At 36.6% G+C, this 24,476-nt stretch overlaps 3 protein-coding genes across 4 annotated transcripts; 1 reads left to right on the forward strand and 2 right to left on the reverse strand.

The window, feature by feature from the left end:
- Positions 1–370: 370 nt before the first annotated feature.
- Positions 371–5,535, reverse strand: LOC128543283 (keratin, type I cytoskeletal 14-like). The gene is made up of 9 exons (XM_053513660.1): positions 5,284–5,535; positions 4,933–5,061; positions 4,676–4,758; positions 4,391–4,547; positions 4,113–4,274; positions 2,193–2,318; positions 1,877–2,076; positions 1,617–1,744; positions 371–849 (listed from the first exon to the last, which is right to left on the reverse strand). The coding sequence occupies exons 1-9, from the start codon at positions 5,473–5,475 to the stop codon at positions 743–745; spliced, it is 1,284 nt and encodes a 427-aa protein (XP_053369635.1). The 5' UTR covers positions 5,476–5,535; the 3' UTR covers positions 371–742.
- Positions 5,536–8,764: 3,229 nt separating this feature from the next.
- LOC128542530 (uncharacterized) lies at positions 8,765–9,364 on the forward strand. Its single transcript, XM_053512417.1, has 3 exons — positions 8,765–8,783; positions 8,974–9,204; positions 9,277–9,364. Exons 2-3 carry the CDS (start codon positions 8,976–8,978, stop codon positions 9,348–9,350), a joined length of 303 nt encoding a protein of 100 aa, XP_053368392.1. The 5' UTR covers positions 8,765–8,783; positions 8,974–8,975; the 3' UTR covers positions 9,351–9,364.
- Positions 9,365–12,591: 3,227 nt separating this feature from the next.
- Positions 12,592–24,476, reverse strand: hap1 (huntingtin associated protein 1). 2 transcript variants are annotated; one of them, XM_053513745.1, is made up of 15 exons: positions 24,203–24,476; positions 21,623–21,699; positions 20,571–20,687; positions 20,180–20,277; positions 19,971–20,079; positions 18,871–18,949; positions 18,649–18,779; positions 18,082–18,156; positions 17,760–17,971; positions 17,460–17,675; positions 17,002–17,312; positions 16,693–16,887; positions 16,035–16,137; positions 15,421–15,479; positions 14,940–15,060 (listed from the first exon to the last, which is right to left on the reverse strand). In XM_053513745.1, the coding sequence occupies exons 1-14, from the start codon at positions 24,318–24,320 to the stop codon at positions 15,440–15,442; spliced, it is 1,881 nt and encodes a 626-aa protein (XP_053369720.1). In that variant the 5' UTR covers positions 24,321–24,476; the 3' UTR covers positions 14,940–15,060; positions 15,421–15,439. The 2 variants fall into 2 exon arrangements, with proteins under 2 accessions (XP_053369719.1, XP_053369720.1); XM_053513744.1 differs by lacking the exon at positions 15,421–15,479 and having other exon boundaries at positions 12,592–15,060; positions 24,203–24,475.

The following is a 24,476-nucleotide window of genomic DNA, read 5'->3' on the forward strand; positions in this document are numbered from 1 at the left end:
CTCAAGCTACATCTTAGGAAGGTAATGATACAAACAGTTTTTATATGCTGGCTAATGGCTATGATGGTTTTAAGACTTACATTGCCACGACACTTGTTATATAATGGCACTTTCGGCCATGTAAGACACAGTTATAGAAGGGATTTATTTATGGCTGGACTATCCAGTGTTACACAAATACTGTAAGGATGGGTTCCCTTTTGGGTCTGGTTTCTTCCTTATGACTTCTCAGGGATTTATTCTTGCCACTATCATCTCTGGATTACTCATAGGGATACATTCATCATGTGTGAATTTATATATAGTTTTGTTCTGAGTACCTTGGAGTTGAAAAAAAATAAAATAAATAAATAAATAAATCAGCCCCATATTAGCTTTAAATTAGCAATAATTTTTATTGTTCCAGAATCCTTTGAAGCGAACCATATTCCTGTGAATATATAGACAGCACACTCCACTTGGTATGAATCCCTAATGCACTATAAATCCCTAAAGTTTATTAAAAGTGACACCTAGTGGTTAAACCCTGTATTTGAAATAAAAATACAGTATGTTACCTCAAATCCCAAAGCCAAATGTATCACTCTACACCATTTGCACAGTAAGCACCACCACAAAGACGATAGAAAGTGAACCTGTGCTGTATTTCAAATGGCCCAAAACTTTGCATTATTATTTTAATCACTGAAGCATTTTGTTATAATTATATGTAAGGCAACATTGGACTGTTGTATTTGTCTGTTCAGGTAGACACGTCCTGCACTTTCTCCTCTACATCCACAGACACAACTACTCCATCCACCAGCTCCTCTTTGATAACCTTCACTCGTATCTGGCGGTTATGGTGCTCTACATAAAGAAAAGACACACACACATACACACAGAGTGTTACAATTGCAACTTATAGTGGAAAAATCTAAAATGGCAAATTATTATCCACGTATGTCTATTAAGAATGTCTATGTGTTTGGATTAAACAAATATAATAAATATTGATATGAATAGGATTTCTGAGAAAGGATGGCAGAAAGGGTGACAGAGCATCTGGTTAAGATTAGAAGTTTGTATCAGGACTAAGATCCCAGGAAACACAACAAAAAACATTGCATATGCTGGAAGTTTTTACCAACAGTCATCACCTGTCAGATATAAAGCTATATTTCACAGACTATGTTGACAGTACTGGCATGGGTGTCTTCCAGGGTTTCTAAATGTATTGTGGTAGGGTTTGTAGTTGTTTTCAGATTCAGTGAACATACAGTGAAGTATCATCATAAAACCCCTCTTGTTCTTAACATCTCTTATCAGCTGTTTATTTTAAATGTCCTTGTCTCATGTGCAATTTGTTGTTTAATGTGTCTTATTTGTAGTAGGTCATGAGGGATTGTGGTAAATGACTTTTTTTATGATAATATTCTTTTATGTGTAGTCTTTGTATTATTTCATGTTTCATTTTTATGTACGTTTTGATGGAATTTTGTTTATTAGAAATGTACTATGAAAATAAAGTCACTAGATATAATATTCACTAGATACGGATATTTTGAGTACTAAACAGATACATATCCAATGATATACAAATAGAGTTAAATTAAATGTATAAAATTTTTGTTTACCTTCTTCTTCTTTTGTCATTGTCCTTTCTTCCACAACTTCTTTGGTCACTGTCTCTGACACAGTTGTACTGGATGAAATTGTACTGGATGATGTTGTACTGGACTCACTTTTTAGTTTGATGTTAAATCTGTGAACAATTCATAAAAATGTCTGATCAATCTTTTTCTGCATCCATCAGAGTAAGGATAAATACAAGCAAAGCCCTTGTCCTCTTTAGCTAATACTTCACATTGACAAACAAACAATCCCAAAGCCTCACCCATCCAGTTCTCCCTCCAGCAGCCTCCTGTATTCAGCGATCTCCTGCTCCAGGACCTCCGTCTCCATGACTTTTTTTTGCATTTGCATTTTGATCTGCTGCAGCTCTGTTACTAGTCGTTCTATGCGCACATCTAGCAGTGATACCTGATTAGCGTAGCGTGCTCCCACCTCAACCAGTTTATTCTGCAGGATTTGAATCTGTAATGTATAAAGTGTTGTTCTATAAATATAAAAATCCTTAAGATTTCAAGCACAGGAAGTTAAATGGGGTTTTATGATTGTTTTTTGCAGTGCAAGAAATAGATTAAAAGTACCTGTGAATAAAACCCATTTATTTCTATCTCCAGGGACTGGTAGTTTTTCTTCAGCTCACGTGAGACTGTTTGGGAGCTTGTGGCATCAGTTTGCACTTCATGCACTACAGAATTCAGTTCGCTTACCTAGAAAATACCCAATCTCAGTTAGCTTACAGATAACTATGCATCTCTATTTTCATGGCTATTAAACTTCTATTAGCCAATAATCAATAATGAAAATTACTTGTGAGTTTTACTTGTGAGTTTTGTGAAAGCTGTAATACTCTCTCTCTCTCTCTCTCTCTCTCTCTCTATATATATATATATATATATATATATATATATATATAAAGCAACACTCAGTACAAACAATAAAACAATATAAAAGGGCAAGAAGAATATATATTCTCAAATATTGCTACAAAATTTGGAGAAAAACCAAAAGACAATAATAGGACAAGGCATCAAAACAGCTGTTGGAAAATAGTTCAATAGTTGTGAAAATACATAGTTAAAAAAATATACAAGTTGAGGCAAAAGAACAAAGGGAAAATACGCTTAAGCAAGAGATAGAGAAAAGAGATAAAGACACTTGTTAGTATACCTGAAATAGATAGTCATTGCAAGTCAACATATCCAGGCAAGATCAAGTATGTAACATAAAAATTGTATTTAACAGTAATGAAAGTAATTATAATTAATCGACGTGCATTCTATATTTGGTCGTAGCTCTTTGAGCAGGTGGGACGAATAAATAGTGCATTGGGGCCAGGGGTAGCTCAGTGGTTACGGCATTGGACTACGGTTCGGAAAATCCCAGGTTCAAACCCCACAACCACCAAGTTGCCACTGTTGGGCCCTTTAGCAAGGCCTTTAAACCTCAACTGCTCAGATGTGTAATGAGATAAAAATGTAAGTCGCTCTGGATAAGAGCGTCTGCCAAATGCCAAAATGTAAATGCATTGTTTAATCTTTTTTTATTGTGCACCTGCTCTGGCACCACTTACAGTAAGGCTGTGTGTTTATAAAATGGAGCCAAAAATGTATATTTAAAAATTTAGCTGTCAGATTTTTAAAGATTTAACAATTCAGTATTTGGAAAGACTATGATTAAAATAGATCAAGATGTTGTTGTTGTTGATCTTTCGGCTGCTCCCGGCAAGGGATCGCCACAGCGTAATCAGATCAAGATAAAGGATCTAAATTAATAAGGTGCAAATAAATTAAAGCAGACTGGAAATCTTTTTTTTTATTATTGAAATCAAATTCATCAATACTGTCAGTGAAAAAATAGCAGACATGGAAGAAATGAATGAAGCAATGGTTATAGTCATTATACATTCAGCAGAAGAAACAATCTGAAAAAGGAAAAAGAAAGAGGAAAAAAGGCTCCTTGGTGGAACTGTGAATTTAGAAGAAATATAAAAATACGACATTAAGCGTTTACAGATTTTCTCAGTAAGACTAACTGTAAGTGCATTTCCCAAAACAAGTAGTACAAACAGTACATCTTAAGGGATTACCTGCAAAGCCTTTAACTTGCTTAACAACCTTCCTACTGTAAGTCCTATAATGTCATTTATGTGTCTTTCTTCAAGTTTGTGAGCAGCATTAGATCCCTCACAGCGAGACAAGTAGGTGACAACTTGGCAGACAAAACTTACTCAGATTAAAGCTTATGCTGAGGCTTGCCCACTGGAGTGTGTGGGAGTATGTGTGTGTGATGAAATGTCTATTCAATGTCTCTTAATTTTTATTTTATAATTGCCTTCAACCTCTCTTCTATTATGTTCTATGAGTACTGTACCTCTAACTTTCATTTAGATATGACTCATCTATTATAGCAGTTAGTAATTATTAACTAATTACTTCCGAATCATATTTTTCATCCATCCACTCATGCATCCATTCAACTGATCAACCAAACAACCAGATCACCTTGCTCTTGAACCACTGCTCTGCTGTTTTGCGGTTCTTTAGGATGAGTGCCTCATATCGCTCCCGCATCTCATGCAGCTCTTCGTTTAGGTGTCCAGGTTGACCGAGTGCTAATTGCACATCCACTGAGCCACTCTTTTGGTTGCGAACCATGATTAGTTCCTGTGAAAGCAGACAGATAATGTTTTTTGGCATATGCAGGCAAAGTTCATGAATGGCCACCCACACGCATAAAACAACAAATGCTTGAATCTAAGGAAACAAAAACGAGTTTTCACCTCCTCATGGCTCTTCTTTAGATCTTTAAGTTCGTCAGTTAGTCCTTCAAACTGGAATTTTAGGTCTTTGGTTTCGTCTTCAAAGCGCTTAACCTGATTCCGCAGAGCTTGCAAATCTGCTTCAACAATCAAATGCATGTTCCTCTCGACCTCAAACCTGCATCAACAAACAATGAACAGAAATCAATAAAATCATATTAGACCTAAAAAATGATTTTACATTTGTGCAGTGATAGGCGAATGTTGCATGTTTTGGGAACAACACAGAAAACAGCAGGCACTTACTTATTCCTAAAGTCAGAAGCTGCTAGTTGACCATTGTGCAACATTGTGCGAATCTCTTGATTTTCTTTGGTCTTGGCAATAACCTTCCAGGAGAAAAATATATAACACATCATTAGAAAAAATGAGACATGGGGAGAGATAAGAAATACTCAATTTAACATGAACAGGATAACATAGATATGTAAATGCAATTTAAAAAAATTAAGTATGAAATTACAGCCTAACTGGATTCTTATGAAGCTTAACTGCTGCTTTACCTGTTTCTGGAGGTCTTCAATGATGCTGTAGTAATGGCTCAGATCTTTCCTCTCAGTAATGGTCCTACTTTCAAAATATTCCTTTATTTTCTGCTCAATATTTAGATTGGCTTTTTGCAGAGAGAGCACCTGACAGCACAGAACATTTAGAGAAAATGTCAGTAAATAAAGAACAGTTTTTCTCAGGTCAAGGCATGCAGTTGAGAAAGAATTTGGAGCTTTATTGTCCCAGTAAATACTATGTAAATGGCATTTGTTCCTTGCCTTTTGAAAATGATACCATATAAATTTTTAAACAATATTTAATTTTTTTTTATTATAAAATAAGTGAAAATAATATTTTTACTTTACCTTCTCCAGGTACGCTGCCAGGCGACTGTTAAGATTCTGCATAGTCATCTTTTCATTGCCAAATGCAGCAAACTCGTAAGAGGGTAAACTTGAGGATGAAAAATCAAATTTGGCGCCATATTCACCAAAAGTGGAGACACTTGCCCTAGAAACACTGCTGTAGGAAGCACTACGATGGAGTGTAACAGACATGGCTCGATGCTTCAGGTGCTTGATAAATCTGCAAAGTCCTTCAAAAGTAAAACTCTCAGAAACAGTCTGACCAGTTTATCCTTTTATAGGTGCAAAAGTCACGAAAGTCTTTTGTTTAGAAGGGCTGGTCTGAAATTTCATACCATGTTACACCTTTCCAAAGAATTTACTAATCTTCATCAGTTCTTATAAAAGGGATGGTACTGTACATACCTGTGCATAAGTAAACAAAAAATGCTTTGGGGTAATTCAGTTTTTGAATGCTTATTAAGAACACCTCTAATGATAATGATTTTACAGAATGGCTGCAGGACTGAAAAACCAGCAGGGTTTCATTCATCCATGTTTGGTTACATAGCTGATGTACAGTATGTAATGGGAAAGAGTGATCATTAGAAAATACTTCTTATAATTTTTTTCTTCATAGCTTTTGGTCATAGCTTAGGGTCATGGCTTATGATGCATTCCATTGATATACAGAAAATATTAAGCCTACTAAAGGGGAAAGATCACTTTTAATTTTGCGTCATCGATATTTATCTAACATTAATAAAAATTTTATATTTGATTTATTCTTTATCATTCGCTACAGACTAGAACGTACAACAGACTGATTAGGCACGACCAGACAGACAGATAAAGATTGCTCAAGATATTTTTTTCCCCAGTCATGTGATTTTTATCTTTTCCAGATGACATGATTTGAAAAATGTGCGGGCAAAGGTAAATGCATTTTTACAGTATTTAAAAAACAAACAAACAATTAAGTACAACAGTACAGTATTCATTAAGGGAAAATAAATGAATTGTTTAAAACAGTTGCATGCGGATAAATAATAGCATATGCATATATGTCCCCATAATTAAAATGCATGAAACGTTTGTATGAAGTGTCTAAAAAACATCATATATAAATAAACAATGCTTAACTAAAAGTTGTTTTTGAGCTACGCCCATCCCTTGACACCTGGCATTCATGTTTGAATTGGCAGCTATCAGTTTTGTTTTTAAATAGAACCCCAAATAAAGCAGGTGTTGTTAATCTCATGAAATTTTCAGCTCTATGAAAGTCAGGTTTTCATGCCATGTCTTAGATAAAACAAATGGGTTTTTTTGTTTGTTTGTTTAGTTTTTTTATGCTTTGATAGACAAATATTTTTTAAGGGTGTGTGTGTGTGTGTGTGTGCGTGCGTGCGTGCGTGCGTGCGTGTGTGTGTGTGTGAGCAAGCATGTCAGTCTGACTTTGTGAATGTTTGCATAATGTTTTTTTTGCTCATTGATTTTCTGTAGCAAGCATGTCAATAATAAAAGTATTATATGTTTATTTATAGAAGAAAATAGAGCCCATAACTGGCAGATTATGTTAGATTTATGTGTAGCATTTTAGGTTTGTTCATGAATAAATAAAAACATAAAACAAACAAAAATGCAGTAACCTATTAGTAGTGATACAGTATTTCTCTTAACACTTTCACTGGCATCTATGAAATATATTTTCTTGTATTCAGTGTACATGTTATAACTTTCAGCTTTCCATTGCATGCAATACCAAATAACCTTCTCATATTAAACTGATTTAGACTACTACTACTACTACTACAGCTGTCATCGTTTTCAAATGGAAAATGTGCAGCCTGTATTGAGCTGTTTGCTCTGAGTACACAGTAAGGTTGACAGCATTGCAGAGATTGACAACTTCCGCTTCCTAAAATCTTTAGGTACATAAACCACTCTCTGTCTGTAGGACGGGACACCTAGTCCATTTTTGTATTAAATAGAAGTCTTTGCGTCAGTGAAACCACTTAAGCCTTATTTTACCTTAAGTTAATCAATGTTCTTATCAAAATTGATAATACACTATATGTTCATATCTATGATCACTGATATTTGACCGAAATGTTGTCATAAATTAGAATCAGAATCAGGTGCAGATGTTTTTTTCCCTTGGGCAATACCTAAGAAGTTTAAACCGTCGTTGTAACTTTAGATGTAACTTAATAGCAACAAAAAAAATAATATCTTACAATATGCCAGCACCAACAGAAAAAATATAATAAATGTCTTTCCTTTTTGGTAGGGTTGTACCCAAAAGTATGTGGCATCTTAAACATTACAGCTATATGTTCTTGCAGAACATCTTATTCCAAAATTATTGTTATTAAATGCATCTAATAGGCATTTTCCCCTTTGCTGTTATAATATGGATTTGGTTCCCTAGTCATTTGCTTTCTATAACAGTCTTGTTTTTTAAACCTTGTTTTTATTGTGTGCAGGAGCATTGTCAAACTAGAACATGTTTCACCTAAAGAGCTTTAGGAAAAGAAAAAATGATTTGACATATGTTAATCTTTTTTTATTGTTTTTTACATAAAGTAGGCACAGGGATGTGTGTTTGAATTAAGATTCTGGTCTGTCTGAGAAGCATGTTCTCCCCATGCTTGTTGGATTCCAGTACTCTATTTTTGGGTACTCCTCCCACAGTCCTCATTATATAATTTATTATATTATTTTCATTATAATGACAGTAGTAAAATATATTTACCTTAACATTTACAACATTTGTCAGATGCCCTTACAGAGCGACTTACATTTTATCTCATTACATGTTTAAGCAGTTTACTTGCTCAAGGGCTCAACAGTGTGCCAAGTTGTTGAGAGGATCGGATGTTCCACTGTGGCAAACCCTCCAAGGGAGCAGCCGAAAGACTAACAACAACATCAATTTACGTCCGAGCTACAGGGGTAGCTCAGTGATTAAGGTGTTGGACTACTGAGCAACTTGGTGGTGATGGGGTTTCAACCTGGGACCAGTAGTTCAACGCCTAAATTACTGACATGAATTAATGTTGTTGTTGTTGGTCTTTTTGCTGCTTCCGTCAAGCAGTAGCTATAGTGGACCATCCGATCCTCACAACAACTTGGCAAATATCTTTTTTTTTTTACGTCAGATGTCCTTTCTGATGCAACCCTTTCAATCCATCCATCACAAGGGCTGAAACTTGGGCATTGGGTGAAAATCAAACCTGGGCCTTCCGCATGGCTACCATTGGGCCACCAATGCCCCCTTAGATGTAACAAAAAGCCGACCAGGACTAAATGAATGGATGATGGAGGTGATCGACAGTCATCTGATCAATTGACACTAAGGTGCAATAAGGGTTATTGCTTCCTGATTGGCAAATAATGTATTATTTATTGCTGCAATCCTGGCTGTTAGTGATGAGTTGTCCGTATATATAAAGGACATGCAGAACACATCCGTGACATTCAATTTGGAATATTGGGCGAAACGTCTTTGCACTCTGCAGGTAAATTGGCGGCCATTACAGACTAGAGATTAACTGTAGTGTTATTGTATGAGGTTGTTACTGATACTGCTGTTAAACCTGAATTTGATGCTGTAGGGTATATTCGGTGTAAGTGATACACACATGTATAAGCTGACAGTTTTTTTATGTTTAATGTGTCATAATTAAAGAGCCGCGTTTCTTCCCTCAGGCATGACTAGGACAATCACTCTGATCAGCTTTATAATGATTGCGGTGACGGTGCACACATGCACGGGCTCGCCGCTGTTACCGGCACAGGAGGCGTCTGAAGCGCGCGACATGAGCGTGCCGCACGTGCACAGAGGCGCTCAGAGTCGCGGCGCGAGACCCGAGCGTTTTGCACCTTTACCAGACGACCAGCGCCGGTTTACGTCCAAACAGATATTGCAGGCTCTGTCGGGTAAGTGCCCTTGCTTTGGATGGAGACGATGAGCTTCATGTGTTATCGATATTAATTTTGTTGTTTTGACAGAAATTATCCAGCGGGACGACTGCTTTGCGGACTACCAGGGCTGGGTGGACTTCGGGCGCCGCAGTACAGATTAAAGATAAAAGTGAAATGTAACATTGTTACAACGAGCTCTCTTCTGCATTTCATTAAATGTATGCACTTTAAAGCAAAAAAAAACTTTACTTCTTGTATGTCATTTTTTTTGTTTATTTTATACAAAATCATATGTAAGGAATAACACTACAGGCCGTGCTGGTCCCCGAAGAAAAACACACAAGTGGTGTGTGGTGCGATAACGCCGGCTTTGGCGTGTTTTGGCGTCCAGTGCTCGAATCTCATTGGTCAGAAGGTGTGCATCATTTGAATATAACAGCACAACGTTTAACGTAGTTCCGATGGCACCGTAAGTGAACGATATTTTGCTTGTTTTGGTGCAGACTAGAAATGTGTTTGTAGAAGGTTAAAGCTAAAAAATAAGCTGATCAGCCTAAATGTAATCAGTGATATTATTATTTTAGATTGAAGCCCACGTCTGCAACAAGGATGGACCCTTTAATATTTTTTTTACTGAAATTTCACAGAATTGTGTTTGGTGTGACATTATATGGTATTGGTTTCCAGTGAATCGGTGGCTAAATATTAGGAAATTGTTCAAAATTTAACTAGTTTATGGCAAGATTTTTACTGTTATTTCTTATTACTACGATTAATGTGGAAAAGAGATGTAAAAAAGTTAATGTTTACGCCTTGTTTACGCTAAGTTTGCTTCTTTCGTCTTTAGTTACACTCCCTGTTCAGTAATTAGAGAGTGAATCGCAGAAAAGAAATTAAAAAAGTAGGATGGATGAATATAAAATTTTGTCTTAAAACGACTCTGGAGCATTAAAATTTACTTTTTGCTGCAGACAAATATCTTAGTACTTCAAAAGTGTCATTAAATTCTGCGACAAAAATCTGACCCATAACAGCCCATGACTTCATTTCTAAATCAAACCATTTTGATTTAACTTTTAGTTTAGTTTTAACATTATCAGGCAAAAATCTAAATTCTGCAAAAGTTTCATCAAATTCTGTCCAACTAGTTTTGTATGATGTTGTGACAAAATCTGTCTGGATAGACATACAGTACAGACATAAAATTTTCTCAGAATGTTTGATCCTCCAATGTATGAAATGTAAAGATATCACAGTTCTGTCAGAGTTCTGACCAATATACAGAAAAACATTTTTTTCATTTATATACAGTTGTTTACCATTTATGGAGTCTTGGGAAGCACTATTATTTTCAAAGGTCCCCACTTTTACTCAGGCACATGCCAGGCACAGTATTGACCTGTTACGCCCCAGTAAACTTTTTTATTTAAGTTAAATTAACGCCAGCAGTGTGCTGATTACATTCAGTGAAATGCAGCCGCACACACACCTAGCCATGTTACAGTTTTTCTCAATTGCTAAAACACTAAAACCAATTGGCTGAAGAAATTTCTCAGTTGCCTCACCTCATTTAGCTAATTGTGCAGTCTGTTGTCAATACTTTAAACCATTTCACATGGTAAAACACAATATGCAGATCTTACTTAGACTTTTCAGCAAAACTCTAAACACATCCTCATTCTCAAAATACATTCTACACTCTAATGCACACGTCATCCATACTGGTAAACACAAGTAACAACGCTCAAATACAATTAGAGAAAACATGTCATTGATTAAACACAACCACTCAAAATTGATGTCACCTGTTTCAAATGATGTGACATGACCAATATAAGCCAGTTCAGAGAGCAAACAGGTTGTTGAAGGTAGAAAGGAGAAAGTCTGAGCATGGAAACAATGTGAGAGGACGAGTGCGTATGCGAGGTGGGCGACGAGGAGGAGGAGGATGACAAGAAAGAGGACGAGGAAGAGGAGGAGGGCGGTGTGTTGTCTTGTGATCAATTTGCTTCTTCTCGTCTTGGTGGAAACTGACATTGTCCCACACTATCACATAGGTGGAAATGGGATTGATCACAAGACAACACACACTTCCAGAGAATCAACAGTGTTAGCATTTCCACAATTGACCGTGTTCTTCATCGTAACAGGATGCGAAAAAAAACAAGTATACAAAGTACCCTTTGAGCGCAACTCACCAAGGGTGAAAGAACTGCGAGCTCAGTATGTGCAAGTAAGTGTACATTCAGAAACATTTACTGTAATCCAGATTTTCTACAGTACTAACACATGTGAATGACATTACTCTTCAGTAAATTAAAAGTGCATAGGCTTAATTGTACACTACAGTATAGCACTGTCTCTGTACAGTATGTTTTACAAAATTCTAAATTTTGCAAGAGGAGGTTTTGTAAATAGTGCTTGAGGATATATGGTTTTGCATTTAATGGTTTTAGAAAATGGAGCAAGGTTTCAGAAATTGTATTTTAGCAATTGAGAAAAACTGTAATATGAATCAAATATTATTTGAGGGCCCCATTCCCCAGTAGAGCTAGGAGTCTAGCAAATATCCCTGACCAGTGCTGTTGAGCACATTAAAATGTATATAGCGTTATGTAACATGTTAACTACTGAACGCAAAAAGGCCACAAAACATACTCTTATTTTTGGAATAGCTAAACAAGTAAATGTTGGAATTGAAAGCATGCACTGAAGTTGAGTTGTCATATTCTTTTCTATTAGCTGAGCTTCCTGCACAATGACTTTTCCTCAGAATAGAGAAATATAGACAATTAAAATAATTTGGCTTACTGCTGCGAAATATTCTCGGCCATTCATAAAATTAGTCAAACATTTAAGCTTCTTGTCATAGTTAACTAATGAAGGTAACTTGCCACTGTTAACGCAGAAGCTTAACCATGCAAATGCATCATACAAGTAGTTGCGCTCCAACACTTATACTTATGTACTTTGCATGTACGGTTTAAGGCATTCTGTGCACACAGACTTGTGCATGTTCTCCCTGTGCTTGTTGTGTGTCCTTGTAGGTGCAAAAAGTTCGAGGTCCCTTTAGAACGATGACAGATGGTATGACATTGCAGTCAACCATCACTGAACAGATAAATGTGTAGATGGAGTCTTTTGATTGTAATGCCTTTGTAATAGTCATGGTATTTTGCAAAGTTTTCTGTTATCATGAAAGAGGAATTTGGACTTTCTGCTTTCTTTGTAAGATAAAAATTTGTGTTTTAGGGGGAGAGAGAGAACAAAAGTTCTTGGCTATAACTACTGTAGGTTTGAGCAAGGACTAATTGTAATTCAAAAAACATGGACTCAAAATTACTTAAATGCACAATGTTCTGTACATATACATAAAACATATACATATAATGTTATGTATAAAATAAAAATACAAATGTACATGAGGAAAATGCATGACAGAGAAACTATTATACAAAAATAATGCTAGATGGCCTCCCAATTCCCCACAAGCGTCATTTAAGTGTAGCCCTACAGCATGGTCTAACCTATTATTCCTTACTTGGACTACAATGATTGAGCCCATTCCTTATTTATTAACTGCAAATTATTTTCTAATTACTGAATGTAATACATAAATAACTGTAACCTTTAAAATTAAATAAAAAAAAAATTTTTTTTAAAGATCTACTAATTATTATGCCAAATTCTTGTTTTTATTGGAACACTGCAACACTCATTTACATAATGAGCTGTGCACAGCTATTATTTCAATTACATTTTATAACAGTAATCATGGGTGCAAACTAATGGCATTGTACATACATTTACAAAAGAAATAACACAAAGATACAATCTTTAGGTGCGACACATTCGTAATCAAAAAGTCTACAGTACATTCAGTGATTATGTACATTTTTTGTTATTTATTTACCAAAGTTTCCTATGCTACAAATGAAATGCAAAGTGTAATTATAGTGCAATTACTATTTCTACCATTTCTGCAGTAGTGTAGGGCTCAAGCGTCACTCGCAATTCTTCCATATCAAAGTTACAAACCTAAATCAGATTTTTTTTTTTTTTTGGATGATTGGCTGTGCATAATATATACATATGTACACATGGTACTTATTGCCAAAGGAAATGTTTTTAGGAAGATAAATACAGTAGGTTTCTTACAGTATGTATCAACATGATAGCTATAATGGCCAAAGTTTTATTCAAGTTTAAATGTAATAAAGCTGTCCAGGTCCTCAGCTACATTACTTACAGTTACTTCTACAGAAACTTACATTAAAATGTGTATCTTGATATTGCATCTGAACTGTTGAAAACACATGTTAATGCAAAGTGTAAGGCACAAAGAACAAAACACGATCGTGATGTAATTGATGATAGGTTAAACCACCTTAACAAAGGAGCCTTGCTGATATTGTAATAGTATCTTGGGCAAGTTTAAAATGTGTCCAGTGGTTATGATTCAGAAATATTATTAGATAATTCCAAATAATAAAAAATAAAAAAACAAACAGTTCTTACAACACCTGGCTCACTGTCAGTAACAGCTACAGTAAATATTTTCTGTTGTTCTGATGTTTCCTATGAAATTTTCTACAGAAACATGTCAGAAGCTATTTTAAAAGACCTGCTATAACCGGTTTGGTGTTTCCAAGGAATAATACTGAAAGTAAGACATCTATGGGTGAAAGTAATTAAACTCTCCTTCGATCTCTTATTATCACAAATCTGCACTTGAAAATGTTTAAAAGTTCTAAATAGCCAGTGTGTGTTCATGTGTTCAGAAACGGCACAAGTACAAGTCTCTAAAAAATGCTATATAACAGCTTTAACAGTCGGCCTATGACTATTATACAGCATACAGTATACAGCATCATGCTTGTGGATATTCCCAACTAAGCCCCAGTGCATTTTGGGACATTTAAATATATTCCAAAAGAATTAATCTTAGAATATTGCGTCCAACTAGACATGCTGAACAATATGCTCAGGTCATGTAGTATTTCTAATAGTACAAATGTGCGCATTCATAAAAACAACTAATTACTAACCCATGAAGAGTCACAGGTCATCCAGTACTCAGACAAATGAGAGGTCACTGGTCTTTAAATATATAAATAATATATAGTGCTCGCATATGTCAAGACAAAGGGTGAAGCAGAATTATATGCTGACTGCCATATAATAAAATAAAATAAAACATGACTAGTTCTTAAAGCAAACTGAAAGAACAGTTCATCCGATTAAGATACGTGTTCAGAACACATAAGATAGCAAAATAAATACAGAAGCTACAGTACATTATGTACCTCAGACTGTTATAATGTCTACCATCTTGCTAGCAAGGTATCCTATTTATTTACAACCAATATGAGATCTCACTACTACAAGGACCACTCCACATGTATATGGCTTTTAAATGTTCAATTATAAACGTGACACTTGATAAGAAGTTCAATCTGCTGAATACAAAATGGAAGAACAGTAGCTCTGCTGCAAGCCGGTGTTCAGTATTTTGTTGTTGAAGCATTGTGTGGATTTCCTTGTGTCTTCCCTGAGTCTAGGTATCCTCTGGCTACCACTTTATAAAGACCAAGACTCTGAAGCTTTTCAACCAGGTTGAAGCTAAAAATGTTCCTCCTCAGCTGTTTCGCTCCTCTGTGTCCCTGGTTTGTCTCTGCTGTTAAAGTGCTGGTAGAAGGTCTGATCCTGGGAGGCAAGCTGGGTTGTGTTAAAGCAGAGATACCTCGCTCTTTAAGAAGCTGAAGAAGTCCTAAGGTGTGTGACGTATTCATGGCAGGTCTATGGAAGGCACCATGCTGATGACTTACAGGCTCACTGCTCCCAGTGGTGGACAGGTTATGAGACTGAAAGCTGTAAAAACACAATGCACATATTAAATTCAGACTATTGTAAAAAATTTCAGTAAAAAAATTTACATAGGTTAGTATTTGACCAGGCCAAAGTGAAATCTGGGAAAGAGAAGCTGAGAAGGGAAACATAAACAAATTGAGCAAAATTCCAATCAGATTTCAACATTGCTCAATAATAAGCATTAAATAAATGCTTTTAAAAAAGCCATGCAAAATGAAAAGCGTTACTCAATGACACATGCCAATTAGTTAAGCCTGTTAAAATGAGAGAAAATCCTAGCATAAGAGTGGCACTAAATTAGGGAATTAGTGCATTAGGGCAGCTTTGGGTGGCTATTCAGTCTTGACTTTTGGGTCTCACTTTTTAGAGGTGGAAGAAATTATAGCTGGAGAAAGAGGCTTGACGAATGCTTCCTGTGGCTAAAAGAGAACGTATTTAGAAGAAGAAAAAGAAGAATGAAAAGCTGACATGTTTTCCAATCTATCGAATCCCTGCAACGTACCAGCTACAGTCAACAGTATAGAAACTCAGCTTATATATTCAATTATTACAATTTTATTTCTCATAATTCCTCAAAATTTCTAGAAACGCTATCCTCAAATTCAAATTCAAATTTTATTTGTCACATACACAGTACAATATGCCTTAAAATAAAAGACTAAAGAATAGGGAATAAATATAGAAAAATGAAAACAGAAGGGAAATTTAACTAAGAAAGACCAAAATAAAATATAAAATTAAAACAAAATAACATAACATAACTGTACAGTACAAAATATACAATATAAAAAAAATATGGAAAAAGCTGTAAATGCTATATTTGGGGAATATTCATAATTTAACGAAGTAAACTACAAATGGGAAGGAAGGAGAAACAATGCAGAGCTGAATCTCAGGAATGTAGGACAGGATGCTTATTAATTATCTAAAATATAGAGTAACAAACAAGGCAGTGGGGTAAGTTGGTCTCTTACCTAGTGGAAAAGGAGGAGAGCAGGACAGAGGGATGGAGGATCTGAGTGTTGGTGATGGTGTGGGTGGGACAGGTGTTGGGGAAGTTGGATCCAGATGAAGAGACTAAGATAGACACACATGTAAACTTACTAAAACTCATTATTGGTTTGAACTTAATTGACACAACAAAATTAATGTCAATTCAGATGATAACAAAAAGCTGATGTAGGCTAATTTATATTCCATAATTATGCAAAATGTATGTTTTTTTTGTAACAGCTGACACATGTATATTCTCAAACAGTATTCAAGGTATGTCTTTAGTCTAGGAAGCAAGTCTTATAAGTGAGATCTCGAGCACTGCTAGACAGTCAGGAACATTTTATTATTAAAACATTGCGAAGAAGCCAAGAAGGGAGCAACTAAACTAATACATCAAGCACACCTAAGATTTTTCCAATTTACTTATTAAAAATTACTTAATCACTTTAAGCAAGAACTTTCACCAAGATACATATTTCTTTCACTCTAAATAGCTATTTAAAAGTGTGTTTTCAATTCCCACCTACAACACAGTCACCACAATAAACCAGTCCAACAATGCCCCCTGGTGGAGCTTTTAAGTAACTAACGATTTAGTCTTATATACTCTAATCTGTAAGAATAATAAATCCTTACCAATAGGGATGTGAATAGGGTTAGGGAGTTTGGACCAGTTGGGCTCATCCTCCTCAAGGTCATTGAGGCTATAAACATGCTGAACATCCACATCCAGTTCCCTGAAGTCTTTGGTGAGGATGCCTGGCCGTAGATAAAGAATGCCCCCAAGGTTGGGTTTCGCCAGCTGCTGCCAGTGGTGCAGCGTGACTGAACCTTTTTGGTGATTAAAATACAATACAATCAACATGATTACCATTCTTTCCAAAGCATCTGTGTGTACAGTATTTGTAAGCGTGGATGTGAGTGTGTGGTTATGTGTTTACTCACCCTCCAGTGGTTTGACTATCTGCAAGCGTTCAGGCAGGTAGGAGCGGGAGCTGGATGACCCGGATGAATGCTGTGAGCTTCCTGAATAGTTGGTTCCCGTGGATCCCAAGCTGTCATTGGGTGTAAGGAAACCACTGGAGCCTTCTGCACTGCTGCCTCCAAGGGCCCTGAGCTTCCTCTCACGTTCCACATCAAAGAAGGGACGATCAGAAGAATGGCTCTCCTGGCGTGCAGAGAGGGAACGTAGAGCTTTCTCCAGATCTTGACCACCTGGCATGCCCGGCTGACCCAGACGCTTTGATTCTACGAAGCTGTGGAGGCACACCAAAAAATTTTATGTGATTATTACTAGATATTCATATGATGTCAGAATAAGAAATACAACCAGAAAAGTGCTCACTGTTTAGCACTGACAACTTGTCAGAAGAAAAAGGGACAAAAAGACTTCTCAAACTCACCTCTGTTCCTGTAACGGTGTTGAGGAGTGGGGTTTGTCCTCCAGGTTGAGGCTGATGGAGTCAGACCCGTAGTAGCTAGTGCGTGGTGTGCTGTTTCGACTGGACAGCAAGGAGGCAGGACTAGAACCACTGACCTGCGGTGAGAGACACCGAGAGCGCAGTCGTGCAGCTTGATTGGCCACTTTCACTGTCTCGAACACACGCCATGGATGGGTCCTGTTACAAAGTAAGATAACAATTAAACACTAACGAGAAGAGGATGTCTTTAGTCTTAAAGGATTGTTACAATTTTTTACACACTTGTACTCTGATGGAGCAGGACTGTCCAGGCCCTTGCGGAAGGTTCCTTCAATTTCAGCAGCGATTGAGTCCATGGGGAGCACCGCAGCCAGCGAGCTGTACCGCTGCACCGTGCTGTTGGGCAGACTCTTATTGCGCAGGTTCTTGATGTCCTCTCTGGCTTCCTGGAGCATGTCTTTACACTCTGCGTACCTCTCTTGCAGTTCCTTCAGCTACGCAGATAGAACAGAGTCGAACATCACAGGTCATCAGATTTCTTTAAATGCTTTAATCATGACATTTTGCAAAGCAGTTGCAGAACTGAGAAGTGGCCAGGACAAACCTCTGTTTTAAGCTGTGACTGGCTTTCCCGTGAAGTGTTTAGGTGCTGAGTGAGTTCCTCATTCTCTCTGATGAGCTGCAGTCAAAAAAAATGTATTTTAATGATAAATTAGATGTATAATTAATTCTTCTGATAGATGTATTAAGTCCATAGAGTACATCATTTACTCCACTAAACAACCAGAAAGTTGGTCATTGTAAAAGAAATACTGATGCGCCAGTTATTGCACTATTAATACAATGTGGGTTCAAGTCAAACCAGGACTTTTGATTGTGCAGAATAACAAAACACAGTTATGAAAGTTAAAAATAACTTTATTTCTCTATATAATCCCCTGCTACACTAATGCACTTATCCCAGCGTTTCACTAGTGTTGTGATACCATCAATGTGGAAAAATATATTCAGTACACAGATGCTATGATCACATCTGTAATGCATCTTTATGCATTCATTCACCAGAAATTATCAAAAATCCCAGTTTGACTTGAACACCTCTTGTCATATAACCCAAATGTAAACAACAGGTTAGAAATATTTAGCAGATATGCAGCATTGCCTCTCTCACCACTTTACAGCGCTGCTGCAGGTCGACCACTTGACCCAGCAAAGAGCTAATCTCCTCCTGCTGTCGGAAAGAGTCCTCCACTTTACGAGCCAGCTCCTCTGACAGCGCCACCACCTGCTTATTCGCTGATGCTACATATACCACAAAAGACTATATTTATTCTACGAAATATTAGACAGCATGCAGATCATTTTATGGGAAAACCAGGTGTACAGTACTTACAGAGCTCTTCAACACACACCATCATCAGCTGCTGCTCCTGCTCTTCATAGATGCTGGTTTCTGATGTTAAGTCATCAGCCTGCGAGTAGAAAATACGAACAAACCGGTTCATGATCCAAAAAATGTACATAATATTTGTCCCTTCTCGGGACCAGAAACTGCCATCCCAAGCTGCCGTTATCAGCTAAACAAAGGCATGAGTGTGTCACCCAGCATGAGGTTTGCTCAATCCACGATAAAAGAAATTTCTGCAAAGTGGAGTGACGTCCATGCTTTTGCCTTCATCATTTTGCTTTTGCTACAGATTGCTACACCTTATGAAAGATAACACGGTGTCTTACTTTAGGATAATTGTACAGCGCAGAAAAAAACAAATCTCTCTGGATAGATTTTTTTTTGGTGAAAACAGCTGCCACATATGAACTTAGGGTTATTATGTACGTGTAAAAAATAAAGTGTTCGCTCTCTCCTGTACATTTTTTTATATTTAGTGTTGTATAGTTTTTTTTGTTTTTTTTTTACAAAATTATGCATTTTACATACTTATATTTTTATAAAGTAAAAATAAAGTGTTCACTCTCTCCTGTACAGTTTTCCTATATTTAGTGTTGTATTTTTTTATTATGCATTTTACATGCTTATATTTCATAAAGTAAAGTATTTCATGCTTTTATATTTTGTGATATAAACAAAATAAATCAAAACTTTAATAGTTTATAGTGATGGAGAACGGATTAATTCTTTTTAAATGTATTCCTAGGGAAAAAACTAAATCAGTCTTATTTTTTTACCATATTGTCCATAGCTTCTTCAAGACTATGTCCCAGACTTCAAAATCTATGTCCCAGACACCCTAGTACTCCTGATTTCTAATTCCACATTCATATCCTACAAAATATCCCTGTGATTAGTGATTGAGATGGATTCCACCCTATAAGTACAGCACTATATCTGTTTCTTGCTTCTTGATATTGCCAAATTTGCACCATCTGAGACGTCTGGGTGTTGACCTTTCTGGTGTGGGCCTTTTTATTTTCACCAGTTGACAATTTTACTTGTGATGAAGCTCAATTTCAGCTGTATGTAATGCGTAAACTAACCGTGGCACGCAGTTTGAGGTTTTCTTCCTCCAGGCTCTTGAGCTTCTTCTGCAGGAAATCATAGTGGACGTAGTTGCTAAGAGAAGAGTTCGACTCGTTTCGTCTGATCCTAACATGGAGACGATAACAAAAAAACACAAGAAATCTGTAAACATCTGAAAGGAGGCAAGTAATCAAGTCTAAGAATCAGGTCTGTGTGTTGCACTCACGGTGTGCTTGATTGTGCAGCAACTTCTATCTCCTCGGGACCGGCGTACAGCTGCAGGAGATCATCTCGCATGGAGAGCTCATGACGCAGCTGAGCAATCTACAGTGTTACACACATTCATTTCATTCCACTCTGTGTGCACTAGTATCATAAATTTTTTTTTTCCCCTGAAGTGAAGTAGTAAATACTAAATACTAAAGGCACTAATCAGAATATCAGATTGTGTTACATTAATTATAACTGACATTAAATTAATTCATTTGAATATGCAATAGAAATGTAAACAGCATAAACAACATCTTTTTCATCTTTATATTTGGTATTTTTTTACATTATCCAAGGTCGAGTCTATACAAGGATGTCTCCAAGGCCACTGAACAGGACGTACTGACCTCCTCTTTAGCGACCTCCAGCTGTTCGTCCAGCAGCTCATTACGTTCTGTTAGGGCCTTGTTCTGTTTCAGCAGTGACTGGCCAATTCGAGCTGCTAGCTCCAGATCACGTTCTTTCTGTGACAAAGTGCACATAATTGAACAGCATTTTAATAATGTCATTATTTAATTTCCCAGATCGTATTTTGTAATCTTTAAAAGTGCTTCTAGACCTGTAGGAACCGGGACTTGTGATGAAATTCCGGGTAAATGAAGACATAAAACTGAGCGACATTTACAATAGGATTAAAGCACAGTACGATGATGAGACTCTTGGTCATAGTAAGACCCGAATCTGAGAAGAACGATTCCAGAGACAACTGCAGTCGTTCCCGTTAACAGTCATCGAGTGGAACGTCTGATCCTTAAAAATCAAGGGAAGGGACACACCTGTCGGTGGGAGCTGTACACACCCTCATTCACCAACACCACTAGCACATTACAGAAACTCTGCTGAGAGTTATTGCCACTTTGACCTCCTTCCAAACCATTTCCACATGTTTGGGCCATTAAAGGAGTTCCTGGAAGGCCAGTGTTTCAGACACAAAGCGAGCAGTCTGATTATGGCTCCAGTGTACTATGTAAACTTTATACTTGATGTTATCCAAACACTGGTGAAATGCTGAGTTAAGTGCATTAATGTATCAGGAGATCATATAGAAAAGGCAGTTTTTACTGTTTTTTAGTTTTTAACTGTGTTCTGTTATTCTGTGCAGTTAAATGTCCCGGTTTGACTTGAACGCCTGTCTTAACACTAAATTATGGACAAGATACTAACTTGTGCACACAAGATAAAAAAACACACTTTAGGGGGTCCGTATGTAAAAGATCTGACTAGTTTGTTAATTTTAGGCTTCTTTTGACATAAAATTACTTTTAAGTGCCATTTCAGTAGAAGAATTAGTGCAGAAGAAAAGAGAGACTTGACAGTGTTTTTATTGCAATAACATTTCTCCTCGCAGGCAGGAGACGAAATAAAATCATCTTTTCATGAGTCAGTTATTGTTTCTCACCTCTTCTAGAAGATGTGTGACCGCCTCAATATCATGGTATGTCTTTGTAACCTGGCCAACCCGCTCTGAGCACAGCACTGTAGAGACAGACAGAGGGACACACAGAGTCAAAATAAGGCTGTGCATGGCTTCTTTCTCAAAGAGGTGATGCATTCTTTGTTTCCTGCACAAACACACACTTCCTAGCACAGTTTCTTTAGAATATTTATAATCAGGTTCAAATATGCATGTTACCATAATGAAACCACGGTAGTTGTATAGATGCATGGTATACTTAGAGCGGCGCAGACAAGCTTTACCTACTTTAATCCCTGAGCTTCTTAGTGTGATCCTCTTTAGTTAAAGACTCCCATTATGTGTATGTGTGACAAACATACTGAATCGGTGCTACACGTTAAACATGGAGTCGACAAGCAGACTAAGAATAAAGACACAAGAAGAAGCCCCTCTCACAGAAATAGGCATAAACTCAATGGTTACAGTACACAAGCTTGTTCACACAGTGACACTATGGCACAGATCCATGCGGGAGACACAACGTTAAATATATTGATTAATGACCAATTTAAAAATATATATTTCTTTAAAAAATATTCATGCAAAAAATGGCAAAATGCTCTGGGTTTAAGGGATTAAAGATAAAACTTTTAACATGAAAAAGAAAATTAAGAAAATTTGTCCTTTCTCACACACATTTTGCGAGAGCTAGCAATAAAAGTCCTAATGTCTACATAAATCTCATATAAAAGTGTCAAAAATATCTAGACTGATATTGAGATTAAATAATAAATAAATTGTACAATGGTTGTGCTTTGTGTTTGTGTTAGTAAATCGTGCGATTTACTAACCTTACAAACCTTTGCTAACATCTGCAACAGGTTTTTTGTTGTTTAAAAAAAAATAATAAATAGTACTGTACTGTACACAAATTAATAAAAACAATCAATTTAAAAATCTGATTAACAAATCAGCTAAAAAGTACAAGAAACCGTTTATTTCAAGAGAATAATTTGACTTAAAGCAAGAGAAAATGGTAATTAAGGGGATTTCTTTTTCCGTAAGTGATTTTGAGTTTTAGTTCTCTTTGGCTAACTCATTGGTAAATTAATTGTACAGAGTTTGCTACTACAAATAGATTTTTTTTTTTTTTTGTTTGTTTTGTTTTTTTGACAAAATTCAAATTATTCTTCACTTGTTTTAGATGTTTCTCTTCAGTTTAATTTGTCTGTAGTTTTTATTCCTTAATCTTTGTGCATTGGCTTCTGTGTTTGAAATCCAAGATAGCTGACGAAGGCGTCGGTTTATTTAATGAAGCATGAAAAATGTTAATCTTGAATCTTTGCTCAAAATAAATAGTTTTAAATAAGTGCCATGCAAATAAAACTGAATTGAACTGAACTGAATTTGTCCTTTACTAACGAATTAGTAAGACTACACTATAAGCATTTTTCAGTAGAAGACTGAAAAAGTAGAAGAATTAATTTTCAGTAGAAGAATTAATTTTCTCCTTTTAATGCTGGTAGACCACTGAGTATCTGAAACAAAAAAGTCACATAACTTTCTCACATGGTATATACGAGGGAGCACAATTGACCAGACGTTGTTTACAGTACACAAATTAAGGTGAATTATTAACACACAGACACAGAGAGAGAGAGAGAGAGAGAGATGTGATTGAATTACTGATTAGAAGAAGATGAATGCTTAACTATCTTTGGTAGTAAATATAAGTCTTGCAGGATGTACTCTGAATATGTCAAACATCTGTGTTATTGTGCAGCATTGTGAGCTGTGTCTGCGAAGAAGTGTCTTTGGTTTGTATAGCCTTGTGCACTATGTGCATAGAGCATGCATAAGAATGCAAGTCCCATGGACAAACAGTAATTAATAGTAAATGAATTCATCTTCCTATTGTTGGACAGATTCATTGTGCACCAGTGTGACTGTAGTCCAGCCTGTGCTCTTGCATACTTGAGTTTATGTACCGTAAGTCCAGCCACAAGTCTGCCTCGTAATCTATAATTCACCAGCCACACTGTTTAAATTTACACACTGACTAATGAATAAGTTTCCTCAAGGTTAAACAAACTACATTTGTCCATTTAAAAAAAATCCTGTGCTGAGATTCTTTGAACATGCCAAAATTGCCAATCAAATGACACATTAATAAAAGCTGCGTAGAGACCCTCTAAACAAACACTTTGTGTATCAGTCAGTTTGTATGTTTTTATTTCAAGAGCAAAATACCTTCAAAAACGCATATAACTACTTTTTTCAATTAAATCATTTAGAGACTTTGTGCTTGAGGTTTAATTCCCATGAGGCATAGGTCCTGTAAATTCTGATCTCATTGATTAAGTTCCTGAAACAGCATTAACACAAAACACTTCAGGACTCTTTCGGCCAGCTTTTCGTTTCGCTTCGCTTATTATATTCTGCTGTATGCAGGCTCTTTTGTATTGCTGCCAACTTTCATCAACGGCAACATTCCACCCTCCCTGCATTCCGTGAAGCCCTTCATGTCTCCTCTCTCTTAGTTCCCATCAGGTCATCATCAACCCCGAATCCTTTGGTCATTACCTTTCTCCAGCTCGCTTAAAAGATTTTTGTGCTCCTGTTCCTCCTCATCTTCCTCATCCTGACTGATGGTACTCTCTCTCTCGCTCTCCTCTGTGCCCGAGCTGCTCCAAACCTCCATGTTTATCTCGCTAGTCGCTGCCTTGTGCCTTTTTTCTTCTTCTTATTAATCTTTACCAACTGGCTGGACCTCTGCGCTCTCTGTCTCTCAGTAGCACGTGACAGTCCGGTTGAATTCCTATACTATTTCCTTGCACTAGCCAAACACATTGTCTCA

Source organism: Clarias gariepinus, chromosome 15 (assembly GCF_024256425.1).
Source record: "Clarias gariepinus isolate MV-2021 ecotype Netherlands chromosome 15, CGAR_prim_01v2, whole genome shotgun sequence".
NCBI lineage: Eukaryota > Metazoa > Chordata > Actinopteri > Siluriformes > Clariidae > Clarias > Clarias gariepinus.

What these genes read in the sequence shown, in the direction of transcription:
- LOC128542530 (XM_053512417.1), top strand. Translation starts at nt 8,976, where the DNA reads ATGACTAGGACAATCACTCTGATCAGCTTTATAATGATTGCGGTGACG. An exon ending in GATATTGCAGGCTCTGTCGG is followed by an intron (nt 9,205 to 9,276) that starts GTAAGTGCCCTT and finishes TTGTTTTGACAG; the next exon opens with AAATTATCCAGCGGGACGAC.
- LOC128543283 (XM_053513660.1), bottom strand. Translation starts at nt 5,475, where the DNA reads ATGTCTGTTACACTCCATCGTAGTGCTTCCTACAGCAGTGTTTCTAGG. An exon ending in TGGCAGCGTACCTGGAGAAG is followed by an intron (nt 5,062 to 5,283) that starts GTAAAGTAAAAA and finishes CTGTGCTGTCAG; the next exon opens with GTGCTCTCTCTGCAAAAAGC. An exon ending in TAAAGAAGAGCCATGAGGAG is followed by an intron (nt 4,275 to 4,390) that starts GTGAAAACTCGT and finishes CTGCTTTCACAG; the next exon opens with GAACTAATCATGGTTCGCAA.
- hap1 (XM_053513744.1), bottom strand. Translation starts at nt 24,320, where the DNA reads ATGGAGGTTTGGAGCAGCTCGGGCACAGAGGAGAGCGAGAGAGAGAGT. An exon ending in ACCTCAAACTGCGTGCCACG is followed by an intron (nt 18,950 to 19,970) that starts GTTAGTTTACGC and finishes TTCTACTCGCAG; the next exon opens with GCTGATGACTTAACATCAGA. An exon ending in CCTGCTCCATCAGAGTACAA is followed by an intron (nt 17,676 to 17,759) that starts GTGTGTAAAAAA and finishes ACTTTGTAACAG; the next exon opens with GACCCATCCATGGCGTGTGT.